A 21,360-nucleotide genomic window follows, 5' to 3' on the forward strand; every position below is an offset into this window, starting at 1 on the left:
GTTTCCCTCCCCCAGTTATCCTTTGTAGGGTTAGATTTGTAGACAGATATTGTGTAAATTTGGTTTTATCATGGAATATCTTGGTTTCTCCATCTATGATGATTGAGAGTTTTTCTGGGTATAGTAGCCTGGGCTGTCATTTGTGTTCTCTTAGGGTCTGTATGAGGTCTGCCAAGGATCTTCTAGCTTTCATTGTTTGGTGAGAAGACTGGTATAATTCTGGCATGTCTGCCTATATAAGTTACTGCTTTTAATATTCTTTCTTTGTTTAGTGCATTTTGTGTTTTGATTATTATGTACTGGGAGGAGTTTCTGTTGTGGTCCAGTCTGTTTGGAGTTGTGAAGGCTTCTTGTATGTTCGTGGGCATCTCTTTCTCTAGGTTAGGGAAGTTTTCTTCTATAATTTTGTTGAAGATATTTACTGGCCCTTTAAGTTGGATATCTTTGCTCTTGTCTATACCTATAATCCTTGGGTTTTGTCTTCTCTTTGTGTCCTGGATTTCCTGGGTGTTTTGGGTTACTAGCTTTATGTATTTTGCATTTTCTTTGACTGTTGAATCAATGTTTTCAGCACCTGAGGTTCTTTCTTCTATCTCTTGTATTCTGTTGTTGATGCTTGCATCTATGACTCCTGAATTCTTTCCAAGGTTTTCTATCTCCAGAGATGTCTCACTTTGTGATTTCTTTATTGTTTCTTCTTCCACTATTAGATCCTGGATGGTTTTACTTAGTTCCTTCACTTGATTGTTTGTGTTTTCCTGTAATTCTTTAAAGGATATTTGTGTTTCTTATTTAAAGGCTCCTGTCTGTTGACCCATGATCGCCTGTATTTCTTTAAGGGATTTTTGTGTTTCCTCTTTATGGGCTTTTACCTGTTGACTGGTGTTCTCCTGTATTTCTTTAAGAGAGTTATGTAAGTCTTTCTTGAAGCCCTCTATTAGCATCATGAGATACAATCTTAAATCTGACTCTTGCTTTTCTGGTGTGTTGGGGTATCTAGGACTTGCTGTGATGGGATAACTGGGTTCTGATGTTGCCATGTAGCCTTGGTTTCTGTTGGTAGGGTTCTTGTGCTTTCCTTTTGCCATATGGTTATCTATGGTACTAGTTTGTATTGTTGTTTCTGGCTGGAGTTTGTTCCTCCTGTGGGCCTGTAAGCCTGTGTCCTTACTCCTCTGATCTCAGAAGTGAAAGCACTGCTGGAAGATCACTTTCTCCTGGCAAGCTATGCACAGAAGGTTGTAGAGTTTCCTGGCTCCCTGGTGCAAATAGTGGAGGAAGACTTCTGTCCCAGCTGCTCCCCTGACCTTAGGCCCTGTGTGCTCCTAGCTGTTCCCCTTCAGAGAGAAAGTGGAGATCTCACCTTTGTGCTCAGAAAAAAGGGCTGCTGGGAGATCACTCTCTCTTGGCCTGCTGTGCATAGAATGCTGTGGAGTTTCCAGGCTCCCTGGTGCAAATGGTGGCAGGAAGACTTCTGTCCCACCTGCTCCACTGATCTTATGCCCTGTGTACTGCTGGTGGACTGTACACAGAAGACTGTGGAGTCTCCTGGCTCCCTGGTACAAATGGTGGTGGGAAGACTTCTGTCCCACCTGCTCCACTGATCTTATGCCCTGTGTGCTGCTGGTGGACTGTACACAGAAGACTGTGGAGTCTCCTGGCTCCCTGGTACAAATGGTGGTGGGAAGACTTCCGTCCCAGCTGCTCCACTGATCTTATACCCTGTGTGCGCCTAGCTGTTGCCCTCTTGAGAGAAGGTGGAGATCCCTTGGGCTATTGTTTACTGTCTTACACTCAAAAACGAGATTCATAACTGCCTTTCTTTGGATATCTTCATTTTCTTTTTGTTTTCTGATCCATTTTTATTAGATATTTGGTTAATTTACATTTTAATCTGTAGATTGCTTTAGATATGATGGCCATTTTTACTATCTTAATCCTGCCAATTCATGAGCATGGGAGATCTTTTCAATCTTCTGAGATCTTCTTCAATTTCTTTCTTCAGATACTTGAAGTTCTTGTCATACAGATCTTTCACTTGCTTGGTTAGAGTCACACCAAGATATTTTATATTGTTTGTGACTATTGTGAAGGGTGTCATTTCTCTTTTTTTCTCAGCCTCTTTATCCTTTGAGTATAGGAAGGCTACTGATTTGTTTGAGTTAATTTTATATCCAACCACTTTGCTGAAGCTGTTTATCAGCTTTAGGAGTTCTCTGGTGGAATTTTTGGTGTCACTTATGTATACTATCATATCATCTAATAGTGATACTTTTACTTCTTCCTTTCAAACTTGAATCCCTTTGACCTCCTTTTGTTTTCTAATTGCTCTGGCTAGGATTTCGAGTACTATATCTAGCAGGTAGGGAGGTAGTGGACAGCCTTGTCTAGTCCCTGATTTCAGTGGGATTGCTTCAAGTTTCTCTCCATTTAGTTTGATGTTGGCTACTAGCTTGCTGTATATTGCTTTTACTATGTTTAATTATGGGTCTTGAATTCATGATCTTTCTAAGTCTTTTATCATGACTTCGGACACACAGACACCCCAAGACTCCCAGGGACTGAACCATCAACTAAGGGGTAAACATGGTTCTAGCGAAAAATGTAGCAGAGGAATGCCTTGTTGGGCATCAGTGGGAGGAGTGGTCTTTGGTCAGGTACAGGCTCAATAGAGGCCCCAAAAGAGGGAAACAGACAGGGGATAGGGGAGAGGTGGGAGTGTGTCTTGTAGAGGGGCATAAACATGGAGGCAGGGGGTGGAAAGAGGGGTTGGGAATCTTTGGGGAGGGACCTTTTGGAAAGGGGAAATAGGGAAAGGTTTTGCCATTGGCAATGTAAATGAATAAAATACTCAATAAAAAATAGAGGTGTTGGATTTTGTCAAATGCTATCTCAGAATCTAATGAAATGATCATGTGGATTTTTTCTTTGAGGTTGTTTATATAGTGGATTGCATTGATGGATGTCCATATGTTGAACCATTCCTGCATCCCTGCAATGAAGCCTACTTGATCATGGTGGATGATCATTTTGACGTGTTCTTGGATTCAGTTGGCAAGAATTTTGTTGAGTATTTTTGCATAGATATTTATAAGTGAAATTGGTCTAAAGTTTCCTTTCTTTGTTGAGTCTTTGTGTGGTTTAGGTATCAGAGTAATTGTGGCCTCATAAAAGGAGTTGGATAGAAGCCACATCAGAACTCTGCCTCCCGCCAGTCAGTTACGAGGGCTCCATATTGGTTCTCGGTCGCCAGAGAAATCAGACTGAGGTACGCAAATATAACCCGAGACCAACATCGCGGGGGTCTAAGCTCGACGGGCGTTGGCCTGCACCCAGGCCCTGGGCTGATCGGGGGTCCACCGGGGTGCAAACCCGGCCAGGAGGTTTTTTTTCCTCCCGGGCCGGTGTGCGCACCACCACCATTTTGCCTAAGGGAAGCCAGGGAGACCTAACAGGCAAAACCAAACCGGCTAACAGGCATAGCCCGAGGCGGACATAGCAGGGCTCTCAGACGGTCAGGCCCTGGACTGCCCCCAGGTCCTGGGCTGCTCGGCGGGCCATCTGTGTGCCAACCCAGCCAGGAGCTTGTTTGCCTGGGCCGGCGCGCACTGCCGCCATTTTGCCTACGGGAAGCCAGAGAGACCTAGCAGGCAAAACCAAACCAGCTAACAGGCATAGCCTAAGGCGGACATAGCAGGGGTCTCAGACGGTCAGGCCCTGGACTGCCCCCAGGCCCAGGACTGCTCGGTGGGCCATCTGTGTGCTGACCCAGCCAGGAGGTTGTTTATCGGGGCCGTTTGCGTACCACCGCCATTTTGCCTACGGGAAGCCAGAGAGACCTAGCAGGCAAAACCAAACCGGCTAACAGGCATAGCCCGAGGCGGACATAGCAGGGGTCTCAGACGGTCAGGCCCTGGACTGCCCCCAGGTCCTGGGCTGCTCGGTGGGCCATCTGTGTGCCGACCCAGCCAGGAGCTTGTTTGCCTGGGCCAGCGCGCACTGCCGCCATTTTGCCTACGGGAAGCCAGAGAGACCTAGCAGGCAAAACCAAACCAGCTAACAGGCATAGCCCAAGGCGGACATAGCAGGGGTCTCAGACGGTCAGGCCCTGGACTGCCCCCAGGCCCTGGGCTGCTCGGTGGGCCATCTGTGTGCCGACCCGGCCAGGAGGTTGTTAGCCCAGCAGACTCTCCCAGCACTCTCAGGGAACTCGCGCACGTCACCATCCTAGCCACCTGACACACCCAATTAACACCCACAGCTGAGGGGAACTTTGCACCGACATTGGCCTGCCAGGCTTTTGCCTAGACTCAGGGCCTGAGCAGCTAGGCTAGCCTTGGGTGCACCAACCCGGTTGGGAGTTCTGCTGCCCAGATCAGCCTGGGTGGCAGCACCACATCTCCAAGTCCTGCAAGTGGCTAGCTGGGTTTCTGGGCGGCCAGCTGGGAGAAGTCAGTGTGCTCCAGTGAATCCAGCGGGCCCCAGCGGGAGCCTTCGGGTGCCTGCTTTGGGATCTGAACAGCCTGGGCAGCAGCACCCTGTCTACAAGCAGTGCAGGAGGTAAGCTGTGCACCAGAGGCCAACTGGGAAGGGGCAGCTTGCACTGGTGAGTCCAGCACTGACAAGACAAACTAACACCAGTGAGAACTAGATGGCAAAAGGCAAACGCAGGAACGTCACTAACAGAAATCAAGGCAATATGGCAACATCTGAACCCAATTCTCCTCTACCAACATGTCCTGGATACCCCATCACACCAGTAAAACAAGATTTGGATTTAAAATCACTGGTCATGATGCTGGTACAGGAACACATGAAGGACATACTTAAAGAAATTCAGGAGAAAATGGATCAAAAGTTAGAAGCCCTTGCAAGGGAAACACAAAAATCATTGAAAGAAATCCAGGAGAATACAAAAGCCAACAAGGAGGAAATTCAAAAAACACTTAAAGAAATACAGGAGAACTTTGGTCAACAGGCTGAGGTCATAAAAGACGAAACACAAAAATCTCTTAAAGAAATACAGGAGGACTTTGGTCAACAGGCTGAGCTCATGAAAGAGGAAACACAAAAATCTCTTAAAGAATTACAGGAAAACACAAACATGCAAGTGAAGGAGCTAAGCAAAACCATCCAGGATCTAAAATCAGAAGTAGAAACAACTAAGAAAACTCAAAGGGAGACAACTTTGGAGATAGAAAGCCTTGGGAAGAAATCAGGGGACAGAGATGCAAATATCAACAACAGAATACAAGAGATAGAAGAAAGAATCTCAGATGCTGAAGATTCCATAGAAACCATGGACTCAACAGTTAAAGAAAATGCAAAATGCAAAAAGCTTGTAACCCAAAATATCCGGGAAATCCAGGACACTTACCTGGTATCTGTCTAGAAAATTGTCCATTTCACCTAGATTTTCCACTTTTGTTGAGTATAGGCTTTTGTAGGATCTGATGTAGTAGGATTTTGGATTTCCTCAGTATCTGTTATTATGTCTCCCTTTTAATTTCTGATTTTGTTGATTTCGATACTGTGTCTGGGCCCTCTGGTTGGTTTGGCTAAGGGTTTATCTATCTTGTTGTTTTTCAAAGAGCCAGATCCTGGTTTGTTTGATTCTTTGTGTAGTTCTTTTTGTTCCTACTTGGTTTATTTCAGCCATAATTTTGATTATTTCCTGTGGTCTACTCCACTGTGTGTATTTGCTTCTTTTTGTTCTAGAGCATTCAGTGGTGCTGTTAGACTGTTAGTGTATGCTCTTTCCAGTTTCTTTTTGGAGGTACTCAGAGCTATGAGTTTTCTTCTTAGCACTGATTTCATTGTGCCCCATAAGTTTGGGTATGTTGTGCCTTCATTTTCATTAAATTCTAAAACGTCTTTAATTTCTTTCTTTATTTCTTCCTTGACCAAGTTATCGTTGTTGTTCCATTTCCATGTATATGTGACCTTTCTGTTGTTTTGGTTCTTATCACCAGCCTTAGTCTGTGGTGATCTGATAGGGTGCATGGAATTATGTCAGTCTTCTTATGTCTGCTGAGGTCTGTTTTGTGACTGAGAATATGGTCCAATTTGGAGAAGGTACAGTGAGGTGCTGAGAAGAAGGTATATTCTTTTGTTTTAGGATAAATTGTTCTATAGATATCTGTTAAGTCCATTCATTTTATAACTTCTGATAGTTTCACTGTTTCTCTGTTTAGTTTGTGTTCCCCTAATCTGTCCATTTATGAGAGTGGGGTGTTGAAGTCTCCTACTATTATTGTGTGAGGTACAATGTGCTCTTTGAGCTTTAGTAAAGTTTCTTTTATGAATGTTGGTGCCCTCGTATTTGGAGAATATACGTTCAGAATTGAGAGTTCAGCTTGATAGTTTTTCCTTTGATGAGTATGTAGTGTCCTTCCTTATCTTTTTTGATTACCTCATGTTGAAAATTGATTTTATTCGATATTAGGATGACTACACCAGCTTGGTTTTTGGGACAATTTGCTTGAAAAATTGTTTTCCAGCCTTTTAATCTGAGGTAGTGTCTGTCTTTGTGCTTGAGGTGGGTTTCCTTTATGCAGCAAAATGTTGGTCCGGCTTATGTATTCAGTCTATAAAAATTTGAAACACTTCACAAATTTGTGGGTCATCTTTGGGCAGGGGCCATGATAAGCTTCTCTGTATTGTTCCAACTTTAGTGTATGTGCTGCTTAAGTGATCAAGATATCTTCATTTCTACAAGGCTGGTGGCATTTTCTACAAAGTAATAGAGACTGAGGTCATAGATAAGGCTTAAAGTTAACAATCTGATGTATAATATTGCTATCAACTCCTATATCCTTGTTTTACCAAGGGTATGTTAGATCTTTACTATTTAAGAAACTTTAAAAATCTCAATATCCAGGACCACAAACAAGGATATAGATGCATTATCTACTAGAGCGCTGCATTGTGTATCACCAGAGGAACACTCAAAGCACATTTCTTCAGTGTCTGGGCTTCCCCCAAAGAAACACTGATTCAAAGGAGGCATGAGTCTTCATCCTTTAACTGTTTGACAGTCATTTAAGAGAGCTGGTATCAAACATGTGGTCATATACCATAGCTTTCTCACAATGGTCCAGAGGAATCAGAATCAAAACATTTCCTTGAGTAATGAAGTTTGTTACATTCAAAAATTAGCATTGGTGGTCACAAGAGCTAACCCTCAAGTTCTTTATGATCCAGGATAAAAAATTTATCTCTTTGGCTACAATTATCTCACCTAAGATTTCATGATAGTTTTAATTGGTCTTAGAAGATTTTCTTCAGAAAATTACATTTTGAGTAGTTGTATTGTTCAGCTGTGACATAATTTTGTGTGGTCCTATCAAAGCAGAACCAAACAAGTAGATGATTGACATTCATTCATTCATTCATTCATTCATTCATTCATTCATTATTTATTTATTTATTTATTTATTCATGGCAGGTAGAGTAAATTGAAAATAGTGAAGACTGTCAGAAATTGTTAGTATGATACATAGCTGAGTTAAAGGGAGACAAAGGATAGGGAATATTAAATGATTAAACCTTCCCTTGTAGCAACTAACATAGATTGCCTACTGAATCAAAATAACTTCTGGATGAACTCCTTCTGAGGCAGCATTTTAGAAAAAAAATTATTGGTTATTTTATTTATTTGTATTTCAAATATTGTCTCCCTTCCTGGTGTCTCCTCCATAAACCCTCATCCCATTCTCCTTCCCATTCACCCCTATGAGTGTGCTTCTTCATCCACCCACCCACTCCCACCTCACTGCCGTAGAATCCCACTACTCTGGGACATCAATAGGGCTGCCCTTCTTGATGATGTCAGATAAATCCAACTTCTGCTACATAAGTAGCTGGACCCATGGGTCCTTTCGAGTATACTCTTTGTCTGGTGGTTTAGTCCCTGGGAGCTCTGGGTGGTCCAATTAGTTGATATTTTTTGTTCTTTTTATGGGGTTGCAATCCATTTCAGTTCATTTAGTCCTTCCCCTAGCTCTTCTATTGGGGTCCCTGGGGTCAATCTGACGGTTGACTGTGATTATCTGCAACTGTATTGTCATGAGCTATCAGAGACTCTCAGGGACAGTCAGGTCCTTACAAGGAAACACTAGCTAAAAAAGTCAAAGTTTAGAAAGCAGAGATATCTTTGAAAGGAGATATTTTATCTATAGATTCAATATATCACTGGGATCAGGGTTTCCAAATTCAATGGAAAGTACTTCATTAAGTGTAAAACTACCTAAAACTGATGGTCCTAATCAGCATAAACCCACAAATATTTTGACTTATTTATTTGTGCAAATCTAGTGCTGCAATTCTAGATGTTTGTATTGTTCTGTACCACAGGAGTGAGCCTCTGACAATTTTTCTTCAAGTACTGACTTATCCTTTAAACACAAGATGGCAATGTATCATGCATTTTAGCAGACTTTTATGCTGGAGGCGTCTAATTTGGTTCTTGTATCCTGGATTTGCTGCTCAATTGCTGATAGACTTACGTTTTTTGTTGTTGTTGTTGTTGTTGTTTGTTTGTTTGTTTTGTTTGTTTGTTTTTTTGCTAAAATAAACAGTTCAGTAGAGCTTGAGAATTCTGTGTTATTTTCTTATTCACTCTGCTTCCACTTTCCATTCTGTAAGAATTTTGTTTTATGACCAGCCTTGTAAGCAATATAAATACACACACCCTGTTCTTTCATTAAGATGTCAGGTTTTGCACAACAAGATTACTTCCCCAGAAGGTTGATTCTTGTGTTGACTTGTTAATGGGTTGAGGTTGGAATTGGGAGTTTCTTTATCCAATTGCTTTCTATTTTCCTTAACTGGAAAAGACTTCAATTTTGTTATAACAGAGGCAATATCTTTGCTGATGGTTTTGATTATGTGAACTTACCCTCATCTTCCAAATCTGTTTATGTAAAATCTGCAGTACATAGTATGTGGTATTTGGTGATACTATTTTTACAACTGAGTCATTTCATGTAAGAATTTCTATTGTGTCTTGCCAGGTCTTGTGAACAGGAACCAAACACTGATTGTGTAATTATTATTGAATAAATAGAAATTCCTTAATTTATAAATGTAATAAGTTAAAAACCTGCATAAAATGTCAATAACTGATAAAATGACAACATCTCCTGATGGCATTTGTCCATCCACAAATTGAGTTCTGAGTGCAATCACAGTGAATCACTGTAAGCAGTGCAGATTATATGTTCTAGAGTATCTAAATGAATTGAAAAGAATGACAGATTATGTAAATATAAAGAGGAGATTTGATATAGTCTTTCAAAAATTGTTAAGGTTGGTGTAGAAAATGAAAACAGAAGAACAGTATAAGAGTTTGAACAGAAGGAGGCAAAATGTATGAGGGCAGAAAATGGGTAATTTTAAAGTAGAAATATGAGGTATGGATAGATTTCAGATAGAAATATGATACTGGATCATTTTGAAAAGAGCAGTTAAGAATTGATTTTACACAGAATTCTAGAAATGGTTGAGTACCAATTATATCTAAGAAAAGAGATACTTCTGCTTCACCCTTATATTTACATTTTTATTAAGTTATTTACATTCCAAAACTTGCCCCCTTTCTAGTTCACCTTCCCTGAATTCTTCATTCTATCTTCCTCCTCCCCAGCCTCTGAGAGGGTGTCTCTCCACCTGCCCACCCCTCCATCTCATCCTAACCAGTATCCTTATTCCCTGGGGCATCAAGTTTCTCCAGGATTAAGTGTATCCTCTCCCACTAAGACCATACCAGACAGTCCTCTGCTACACATGTTCCCAGGGCCATGAACCACCCTATGTATGTTCCTTGGTTTCTGGATTAGACTCTGGGAGCTCTGAAAGGTCCAGGTTAGCTGACCCTATTGTTATTCCTACGGGGTTGCAAGCCCCTTCAGCTCTTCCTTCCTTCCTTCCTTTGACTCTTCCATATCAGTTCCTGACGTCAATCCAGTGGTTGGCTGTAAGTGTCTGCATTTGTCAAAGTCAGTTATTGGCAGAGCTTCTCAGAGGACAGCACTGCCAGGCTCCTGTCTGCAAGCACAATATAGCCTCAGTGATAGTGTCAGGATTTGTTGTGTGCACGTGGGATGGGTACCAAGTTGGGTCAGTCACTGGGTGGCATTTCCAGCAGGCTCTGCTCCATTTTTGTCTCTGTATTTTATTAGGAACAATTATGGGTCAAAAATTTTGAAGATGGGTGGGTGGCACCCTGCCATAACTGGGGGCCATGTCTGTTTACTGGAGGTGGTCTCTTCATGATCCATCTCTCCTCTGTTGGGATATTTCTGCTAATGTCATTCCCCCTGAGTCCTGTCAGCTCCTCACATCCCAGGTCTCTGAGACTTTGTAGAGGCTCCTCCTGCCTCCTCACCCCACACTGATGCATATTTTCATTTATTCTGCTTGCCCTGTGTGTTTCTCTTCTGTCTTCCTCCATACCTGATACTACCTTTCCTCTCCTTCCCCTCTCCCAGCCAGGTTCCTCTCCCCTATACCTCCCATGATTATTTTGTTCCCCTTTCTAAGTGGGTTTGTGGTATCCACACTTGAGCATTCCTTCCTACTGTCTATGAGTTGTATCATAGATATTCTGAACTTTTTAGCAAATATCCACTAGTATTAGAGTCAGGTTTCTCTAGAGTCACAGAACTTATGGGTAGTCTCTATATATTAAGGGAATTTGTTGATTACTTACAGTCTGTAGTCCAACTTCCAACAATGGTCAGCAGCAGCTGTGAATAGAAGTCTGAGGATCTAGTAGTTGCTCAGTCCTGCAAGGCAAGCAGCAAAGAGAGACTAAATCTTCCTTCTTCCAATGTCCTTAGGTAGGACTCCAGCAGAAGGTGTGGCTCTGAATAAAGGTGCGTGTTGCCATGCCTGGATCTGGGACTTGCTTTGTACCAGATGACCTTGAACTCAGAGATCTCCTGGTATTAATCCGGGCTTCATAGACATTATGCTTCAAGATCTCCAAGTCAAGATCCAGGTCAGAAACTTGCATCTCCCATCTTCCAGATTAGGATTACAGGTGAGCCTTCCAATTCTGGATTGTAGGTCATTCCAGATATAGTCAAGTTGACAACCAGGAATAGCCACTAAACTACTTATCAGTTAGTACATGTATGTCCTTTGGGGTGTGTGTTACCTTACTCAGGATATTTTCTAGTTCCATCCATTTTCCTGAAAAAACTGATGTCCTCATTTTAATAGCTGAATCATATTGCATTGTGTAAATGAAACACATTCTCTGTCTCCATTCTTTGGTTGAGCAATATCTGAGTTGTTTCCAACTTCTAGGTGTTTTTGGTGACAGGAAATCTGTCATTGCCCAGATGCCAGACAACATTATGAAACAGGATAGTTTCAGAGGGTATTCTAGGGAACATTTGGTGACACATATATAAAATGCTCATAATTATAATCATAATTTAATACCATTCTAAAGTTAGAGTGTGTACAAGATGTTTAGGCAGAAGCCTGTAAGGAGAGAAAGTTCTTTATGCACTCATTAAAAATCATATGTGAAAATTTTTGGTGTAATTTATCCCTTCCTACTTTCCCTTTTGTATCCTGCCCTTCCTTCTCAAATCACAATTTATCTCTTTGACTTTCAAATTTTTCATAAAACATCTTATACTACTGTATTCTATCTCTGCTTCCTTGAAATTCCCTCATGGTCATTTTATCATTATCCATCATTATAAAACACAAGTCAAAGTCCAAAATCCCTCAGAGTTTCAATAACATCTCTTATCTGTGAGTCCCGTTAAAATCAAAATCATTTAATGGTACAGGGTAAATCTTCTCATTCTGGAAGGAAACCATTGGAGCATAACAAGAAAATATTAGGCCAAAGCAAAATCAATACCTAGGAAGAAAGTTTACAAATCTTGAAAATTTGCTATCTGCTGAGTATGACCTTATAGTGACCAGTCCCACAATGCTGTGGTTTGAATGTGAAAATGTTCTCTAAAAGCTGCTATATTTGAACACTTGTTCTTCAGCTGGTGGTGTTCTTTTGTGGATTCTGGAAACTTTAGGTGGTAGAGCCTCAGTGGAAGATATTTGCCACTGTATCAAGCTTTTAATTTTATAATATGGCTGTACTTTATGTCCACTCTACCTCCTGACAGAATTCAAGGTGATAAGCTGCCTCAAGCTCCTGGTACCAATTCTTCTCTACCATAATGGATCTTATCTCTCCCAAAATCATGAACCAAAATAAAAACTCTTTTCTTGAATCGCTCCTTTTCAGGTATTTGGTTACAACAAAGAAGAGATTACCTGCAGTACCTGTTTTTACGTTTGTGCCCATTTCAACTTTGTGGGCTTCACAGCTTGTTTTATGTTCAGTGCTGGGATCTAAGACAGGCCTCCAAATTCTTGGTTCATTCTTCCTTTTACTTTATGATACTATTACTCCTTGTAACTTTGGGACAAGAAAATTATACTTCAGATGACTTACACTTGGCATTACATTACCCCTTTTTATTGTCAGGGCATCTAAGTCTATTATATATTGAAATGTGGCTGCTGTCAATGAATATACTTGTCAATTATCATGAATTTTATTATGCTTTGAAAAGTTTCAGTGATTGATAAATAATTGAAAATGGACCATCTATTTTGGGTGTAAAATAACACCTGTGGTCATGGCTAAGTTATCAGAGGGACTGGAATAGCCAGGTATGCTGGTGCAGAGAATGATACACAAAGAAAGCTGTCATTCCCCAGAGTGGTGTCGAAGTTACTTAGTATGAGGTTACAAGATTAAGAGTATGCTTAAAGTGATTAGAGATAAAACATCTTTTGATTATAACTGAATAGAAGTAGTTAAAAATTATAGATTAGCAGAATATGTACCTATCATTTAAAAGTGGCTAGACTCACAATCAATATGAAAATTTCAGTTTCAGGTGGGACAGAGTTCATGGCATCCCCTTGTATAGTAAGCCACTGATAACTTCAAATACATCATCAATTTCAACTTTTGGTGTTGGTCACTAGAGAATGTTTTGGGCATTTTATCTGAAGGAATTTCTCCGCAGTACAGAGAACAGACAGAAAGGTGGGAAGAGGAAAGGGAAAGCTCTCATCCAATTATTTTTGAACTAAAGTTTGAAGTCTATCTGAGGTCACAGGTGTAGGAAGAATTAGCTGAAATGTGACTCAGAAGGCTACTCCACTGTGAGGAGAACAAGGAATAAACATCTATCTGGTTTAAGTGTGGGGTTGTGCTGTCCTTGAGGTTTAGGAATTGATTTTATCTTGGACAAATGAATCTAAAACTATGAACTAAGAATTTAGCAGCAGTGATAGTGATAGGGAGGTGATAGGACAGGAAGCTAAGTATTTAGCAGTTAGTGTTACAAGAATTATTTCTAGCCTCAAGGCCTATGTACTGACATAAAAATAGTATATAGTCAGCAACATTTGACATTAGGGGCACACACATTTCTTTTGTCTTTTTTGTGTTTTTCTCTTTCTCTTTCTTTTCTTTCTTCCTTCCTCCCTCCCTCCCCCTCTCTCTTTTTTCTTTCCTTCCTTGCTTCCTTCTCTCTCTTCCCCTCTCTCTTTCTTTCCTTTTTTCCTTCCTCTCTTCTTTCCTTCCCTCCCTCCTTCCTTCTTTCCTTTATTTTGGAGACAAGGTGATATTGTAGTTCAAGGTATTCTGGAACTCACTATTAGTCCATACTCACCTCAAATTCATAACAATCCTCCTGCTTCAGCCTCCCATTACTAAGATTGTAGGTATGAGCTACTGACTAGTTGATCCTTAAGAATCATTGCTTAAAGCTATCACTTTGTCTTCCTCTATTTCATGAATGTTCCTCAATTCCTTATCATAATCCCTCATCTTTCTACCATTTAAGCATGAGAGGGCTCCTGGCTCAGGCTAGACCATCATTTTGTTTTCATTCTGGCTTGGCTTATTCACAAAGTAATCCCTATATAGGTTTAAACATAATCATTATTCTTAGAACCCTTTAATTTTTAATTTCTAACCCATACTCTTTTCATTTTCAAAATTGTATATCAAAGTGCTAGTAAGTATCTCAATTTGACATCTCAGGCTACAGTCTGAATTCTTCCCTGCAACCCTTGGCCCTCTGTATCCACTTTCTCAGTAGTGTAACTACCATTATTTGAAATCCTAAATATCCCACATCTTGGCCATTTCATATAACAAAAGTGGATAGAATGTTAAGAAAGTTGCCTCTGAGTAAAGACAGCAGGAATGATTTAGGCATTGACTGTATAAATAACATATGAATAATTTCAGGAACAAACAATATTCAAACAGAGCTAATATTTTACAAAGAATTTAGCTGTTTACCTGCCAATAGAAACTTGCTTTGATGCCAGGTATGAAAATTCTGTGAAATAAAACCCCATTGCCTTATCTTAACAGGATTTTATGACCTTGGAATATGGGGAAAAGGGTGTTAAGTAAGTGAGTGCTTTGTGTAATTGTGGGCTGCACTTCCTGCTAGGAGGAATAGCATTAAAAGCAGTGTCCATAATAGAGAACTGCTGATCTACAAATCAGCCATATATACTTTGTAGTAAGCAATTTCTATGTGAAAATCTTGTGATTGATTACTAGGGGCAAAAAATGTTATATAAAACCAGTGAAGTCCCTGCTGAATCAGTACTGAAGGAGACCGTATCTAAGCTCATTTTCATCTTGGGTGAGTGTGTAATCAGATATACAATTTCTTCTTACATGATTTATTATTTTTTTTGTAATGATTCTTGTATGTATATGATGGCTGGGGTGAGCACTTGCTATGGGGTAGCTGATTTGGGAACTTTCCTTGGGAGGACAATTTTTTCCCAGTCTTAGCTTTCATAGTTAACTGAAATTTATTGCATAGGGGTGAGACCAGGTGAAACTTTCCCCTTTTGTGTTAGCATTTATTGGTGTCCTTGTACAGGAAGCTATGTTGATGAGACTTAGTGTAGCTTATTTGACATTTTTTAGGTGAGGAAATCTCACAGCAATCTCCCTGTTCCCCTGGCTCTTAATCTTTCTGCCACATTTTTTACTATTACCCTTGCCTCATGGGTTCAGAAGTTATAGATGTAGCAGTCGGGGCTGGGCACTACATGGTTACTTGTTTGCTGCAGTTTGATCATTTTCTTTAATGATCTCAACCTGTTCCAAACTCAAAAGTCCTGCAAGACTATTTCTTTAATGGGCAAGAACCAAACCTACCAAGTCTGAGTAGTAGGACAAGAATTTAGAATGTATTTAGGATTTATGCTAGTTTAAAAAGGTAGAACCTGGAGGTTCTCTTCCAAGATCTAGAACTTCACAAGTTCTGGGTAGTTGTCTATGTTTCCAGGCATTATTTTCATCTGTTTAGTGTATCATGTTTCTTTGTTCCTTGGTGTTATGTTTATTTATTTGGTTATGTCTTTTTTGTTAGAAGATTGACATATAGCTTTAAGCTGTCTGTATGAAGGAAATAATGTATGTCCCTATCAGAGAGTGTGAGATACTGAGAGTACAGTGTACTGTAGAATAGCTTTCTCTGAAATGAAGATCAGCAAGCAGTACATGAGTCAGAGCTATGGAAGCAGTTACTTAGAATTATTCTTTAATTATCCCACATAGTTTTCCTAAGTCAGTGATGGAATAATAAAGTGTTATTCTTATAAGTACAATCATTCATACAGAATAATTATATATATTATATAATTCCAAAAAGTATTAGCTGTATTAAATCTACATAGTTTTAAACTCACTGACCTTCAGAATACTTTTCGAAACATAACACCAAACTTAATTTGTGAAACAATCAGAGAAATAGTAGTTTGGTCAGTTTGAGGGTGGTTCAAGCCTTTAGTTCTAGGACTCAAGATGTTGAGGTGGAAGGAACTCCAGGCCCTGGCCATCCTAAGTTCCAGCGAGACTCTGTCAAAGGAAAACATTCTGTGTTTAAGCTGAGAAAAATCATCTTGAGTTTTACTTCATTATTCATCTGGCATCATTACAAAAGGCTTTTCAACGTTCTTCTTAATGAACATCCCAGTGCTCTAGGAGAAACCAACTTTTCTCGTTTAAATGATGCTTTGCATGTTATAAGGCTAAACCCATACAATCTGTGGGATTTTCAAATGTGGTCAGTTTGTCTTCTATAGCCTTTATATTCAATAATAAGTACTACAAGAAAAGTAAAAAACAGGGTTATGGATGGTTCTGAGTAATGAAATAATAGGTTTAAGAGTATTACCATGGATGTAACAATCTATGATAAGTAAGATGGCTTCTGAGTTAGATCCTAGAGAACAGCAGGTAAATATATGTTCTGTTTCTAGGTCTCAACCTCCTACTGAATGCTCAACTGGGTAAGTCATTGACTACCTGTTTTATTATTAGCAAAGCCTCAGATCTCCATAAATTATCCATAATCTACTATTATGCTTAACATAGATTATTATTAATTATTAATTATAATATATTCTAATATTTATTTTTGGAAAAACCCTTACTAGGAGGTAATTTATACTAGGAAATGAGATAGGTTTACTTTGTGGAGAGCTGACTGTTTTAGTTCTGTTCTCACTGCTACCAGTATAGCATGACCACTGGAGAGCTATAAACTAATGACTACCTAGCTCCGCATGACAACTGGACCCCTGTTTTGTCTTCTAAGTAAACAAAACTCCCCCCAGTGCATTTTCCAAAACTGAAAGTAAGGTACTTTAAGTCAGTTACTATTTTCAAGATGGTCTTATCTGTGAGAGCTCACATCAATCATTTCTAACCAGAGATTAGGCATCTAATCTGTGTTTAGGACAGATTTCCTGTACTCTGAATTATAGGAAAAGAAGGAACCAGGGCCAAACCATGAGCACATGCCATTATCTCCAACAAATGGCTGTCATCCTTAACCCTCACCTCTCACAGGCTCTGCCTACCAGCTGATGTGTTACTTCAACAACTGGCCTCAATATCAGCCAGATATTGGAGGTATGAAGCTTGATGACTTTGACCCTTGCCTGTGTACTCACCTAATCTATTCTTTCACTGGGATTTGGGAAAACAACATCACCATGACCAAAAGGAAAGATTTGGATGACTACAAAGATTTTAATGACTTAAAAAATAGGTAAGAATTGTAACTTGTTTATTTTGAACTTTTGGACTAGCATCCACTTATTAGTGAATGCATACCATGTGTGTTCTTTTGTGACTGGGTTACATCACTCAGGATGACACTTTCTAGTTCCATCCATTTGCCTAAGAATTTCATGAATTCATTGTTTTTAATAGCTGAATAGTACTCCATTGTGTATATATACCACAGGTTCTGTATCCATTCCTCTGTTGAGGGACATCTGGGTTCTTTCCAGCTTCTGGCTAATATAAATAAGACAGGAGCAATAAGGGAGGCAATGTGTGGAGCAGAGACTGAAGTAAAGGCCACCCAGAGACTGCCCTACCTGGGAATTCATCCTATAAACAGTCACCAAAAACCGACACTACGGCAAGAAGCATGTACCAAAAGGAGCATGCCATGGCTGTCTCCAGAGGGACCCTGCCAGAGCCCTACAAATGCAGAGGCAGAAACTAGCAACCAACTATTGGACTGGGCTTGGGGTCCCCAACTGAGGATCTGGAGGGTAGTCCGGAGGAGCTGAAGGGGTTTGCAGCCCCATGGGAAGAACAATTACTTCAGACACCCAGACACCCCAAGACTCCCAGGGACTGAACCATCAACCAAGGGGTACACATAGTTCCAGCAAAAAAAATGTGGCAGAGGAATGCCTTGTTGGGCATCAGTGGGAGGAGTGGTCTTTGGTCAGGTAAAGGCTCAATAGAGGCCCCAACAAAGGGAAATGGACCGAGGGGTGGGGATGAGGGGAGGTAGGAGTATGTGGGGTAGAGGAGCATATACATGGAGGCAGGGGTTGGGAGGAGGGGTTGGGAATCTTTGGGGAGGGGGGCTTCTGGGAGGGGGGAATTTGGAAAGGTTTTACCATTGGCAATGTAAATGAAGAAGATACTCAATAAAAAATAGGTAAGAGAAAGAGAAGATATGTAATATGGTATCTTTGGGTCAATAGTTACATGTCAATGGTTCTTTCTTTCTTTCCTTTCTTTCTTTATTTTTATTTCATTTTTTTTGTTTTCCATGCTTTCCAAAATGCCTATTCCATTTTATATTCTTTTTTTTAATTGAATATAATCTTCACTTACATTTCAAATGCTAAAACCTTTCCCAGTTTTCCATAATACAGGATTGATAGATTTGTTGTAGTGGCCCAGTTGCAAGTTGATCCCTTTTATTTTCAACAAATGTCATATATTTTTGACAAAAATATGTTTTGAAATATTTATGCATTTTAAAATTGTTGTTTAGTAAACTGATATATGCATTGTCTCGACCACATCTATAAAAATTGTTACATGTATTTATGGTGTGCGTAGATGTATATAAATGTTCATATGCATGCCACGAGATGTATGTTGAAATGAGAGAACAACTTTCAGGCGTTCGCTCTCTCTTTTCACCATGTGGGTACTGGGAATTGAACTGAAGTGATCAGGCTTGATGGCAAGTATATTTAACAACTGAGAAATCTTGCTTGTCTTTGAACACTTCTATTTTCAGTAATTTAATCTACTCTTTGCAGTTCCTAAATGTTTATTATTATAAATTATAAGCACCATGCGGCAAAAATGTGATACCTTGGCATTATTTTTCCTGTATCAGGGAAAATTTGAAATTCTTGTATGTATTCCTAACCCTCTTTCCCCTGACTGGGCCATGATAATCACAAGTCTGGTTTATACTTCAGTTCAAATACTCAAGAGTCCATTCATGCAGTGTGTCTTTCTGGGTCTCTCCTATTTTTCTTAGTAACAAGCACTCGATGTTAACACATGCTGTGATAAATGACAAATTTCATTCTATTGTTGATGTTAACACATCCTGTGATAAATGACAAATTTCATTCGATTGTTGAATTTTAATGCTTATAATTAGTACATCATTTTGTCTACTCATTCATATCTTGCATATTGTGAATTATACACTGTCAGTGCCATCTCTTCAACACATAGAATTCATATCTTTTGGAAAGGAATTAAATGACATACATTTGTAACTTTTCAAGGACTATTTATATAAGTTTATGTATTGGCTGCATTAAAGCCAGTATACACTTCTGTACAAATAGCTTTAAGTGACTTTTTTACTGAAAAGGGAAGTAAAAACACTTTATGATAAAATTAAAGATTTACATGGAAAATAGTTCAGATAAAATAAAAGAAATACATAGAAAAACACGTTAAAATTGACAATTTTCATGGAAAATTAAAGAGTAAAGTGGTACACATAAAAATATGCTAAATTAATTGATCTATGAAATAGAAATATTTTATGATAGAATTGAGGATTTACATGGGAAATATTTCTGATAAAATTGTAGTAAAATGTAGAAAAACATGCTAGAATTGAAGATTATCATGGAAAATTTTATACAGATATAATAATGGTAGGCATAAAAGTATTCCTAAGTTAATTGAAAGTGGAATTATAAACTTTTTCTGATAAACTTGAAGATTTACATGGAAAATATTTCTGATAAAATTGAAGAAATATGTAGAAAAACATGTTAAAATTAGAGATTATCATGGAAATTATAGAGATAAAATGATAGGCATAAAGATAATTCTAAGTTGATTGAAGGTGGAATTATAAACATTTTCAGATAAAATTGAAGATTTACATGGAAAATATTTCTGGTAAAATTCAAGAAATATATAGACAAGCACATTAAAATTATTTCATGGAAAGTTTTACATATAAACTGGTAGATATAAAAACTCTTTCTAAATTAACTGAAGGTGGAAATAGAAACATTTGTGATAAAATCAAAGATTTACATTATATTATAATTTTCAAAGTAAAAATATAGCTTATAAAAATGTGTACTTTAGTTTGCCCAAGTTACTTTGATGTTATTTAAGATTATGGCAACACAAAAACTGTAATAACATTTTATTAATCAAAAAATTGTTCAAAATTTTATGGTATAATATCAAGACAAGATTAAATCATAAGAATAGACTCAATCCCACAAACAGTTCAATTTTAAATAGGAGGACCATTGGAATTTGAAATTTCTCTTTTCTTTTGCTTTAAAGAAACAACAAGCTGAAAACACTCCTGTCTATTGGCTGCTGGAACTTTGGAACTGGGTCGTAAGTCCTCTCCAGAGAGATTTTTCATTTACATTCCATTGAAGACAATCTAGAGTAGCACAATTTCTGTCTCCTTATCCTACACAGTTTTATATAGAGTATTAAGAGTGTCCACTAAGTTAATATGTTAACTAAATAAGTATCTATAGTGAAACTTCAATACAGACTAAAAGACACTGGAAAGACTAATGTGTACTTCATATTTTTAAATGTTTGGATTAATATTCTGGCACTCCATCCCAAGATTTATTTACCTATTTCATAACAGACATTCTTCTTAAAGTATAAGCCAGAGGAAAGCCTGGTATACTTTTGATCATTGTTTCCAAAAGAAGAGAAAGAGAACAGATATGTATAAGCAGTGAGACTTCTTTGAGACCACATAAATTTGGGAACTATTTGAAAACCAAACACACTGATATGTTAGCTGAATTAAAAATAAATACAGCTGCATTTAATACACAGAACATTAGAATCAGCAATAAAAAAATAAATGGAAAGTCAGCCAAAAGCAGCAATTGTACATGGATTCCCTGAAACTCAGAGACTTATTCTGGGGGAAAGGTCATGAGAAAAGGCTCAGAGACAGATATTAATCAACAAAACATCTTTATTCCAGTGTGTTTAGATTCCTGAAGCATTATTATGATTTCTTTCGGTTCTCTTAGTTTTATAACCATGGTATCTACCCCCAAGAGCCGCCATTCTTTCATTACTTCAGTTATAAAGTTCCTGCGAAAGTATGGATTTGATGGGCTTAATTTGGCTTGGCAGTACCCTGGCTGTTATGGAAGCCCTCCTAGGGACAGACATCTCTTTACCATCCTGATTCAGGTAAGGAAAGCAGGAATAAATAACTTTTTTATTCCTAGAAGATTTGAAGTTTTGTTTTTCTAAGAGGGATTATGTGAAGTTAGATTTATAAAATATTATCATGGCAAAGATTCTTAAATATTACTTCATTCAACAAGGTAAATACTAGTTGTTTTTTTTTTACCACATGTAGTTTACAAAACATAAAATGTATTTATTTTGGTATCACATATAAGGGTGTTTTGTCTGAATGTATGCCTACACACCAGGAAAGAGCATCAGATCACATTGACTACAGTTATAGACAATTT

General features: G+C 38.8%; 1 protein-coding gene and 1 non-coding gene across 13 annotated transcripts in view; one reads left to right on the forward strand and one right to left on the reverse strand.

Moving 5' to 3' along the window:
- Nucleotides 1-21,360, forward strand: part of LOC127682840 (chitinase-like protein 3) — a 67,396-nt gene that overhangs the window by 36,880 nt on the left and 9,156 nt on the right. For 8 of the 12 annotated variants that reach the window (XM_052179529.1, XM_052179531.1, XM_052179533.1 and 5 more), the window contains 7 exons: nt 2,934-3,268; nt 10,842-11,044; nt 14,624-14,708; nt 16,342-16,371; nt 16,934-17,135; nt 20,180-20,236; nt 20,905-21,070. In XM_052179529.1, coding sequence (XP_052035489.1) covers nt 10,973-11,044; nt 14,624-14,708; nt 16,342-16,371; nt 16,934-17,135; nt 20,180-20,236; nt 20,905-21,070 — 612 coding nt within the window. In that variant the 5' untranslated portion in view covers nt 2,934-3,268; nt 10,842-10,972. The remainder of the gene's footprint in view (nt 1-2,933; nt 3,269-10,841; nt 11,045-14,623; nt 14,709-16,341; nt 16,372-16,933; nt 17,136-20,179; nt 20,237-20,904; nt 21,071-21,360) is intronic. The other 4 variants (XM_052179536.1, XM_052179538.1, XM_052179534.1 and 1 more) reach the window with 3 other exon arrangements.
- On the reverse strand, nt 6,592-6,698 carry LOC127683824 (U6 spliceosomal RNA). The gene has a single exon (XR_007977626.1). It is a non-coding gene; the product is annotated as a U6 spliceosomal RNA (small nuclear RNA).

This window comes from Apodemus sylvaticus, chromosome 4, assembly GCF_947179515.1.
Source record: "Apodemus sylvaticus chromosome 4, mApoSyl1.1, whole genome shotgun sequence".
Taxonomy (NCBI): domain Eukaryota; kingdom Metazoa; phylum Chordata; class Mammalia; order Rodentia; family Muridae; genus Apodemus; species Apodemus sylvaticus.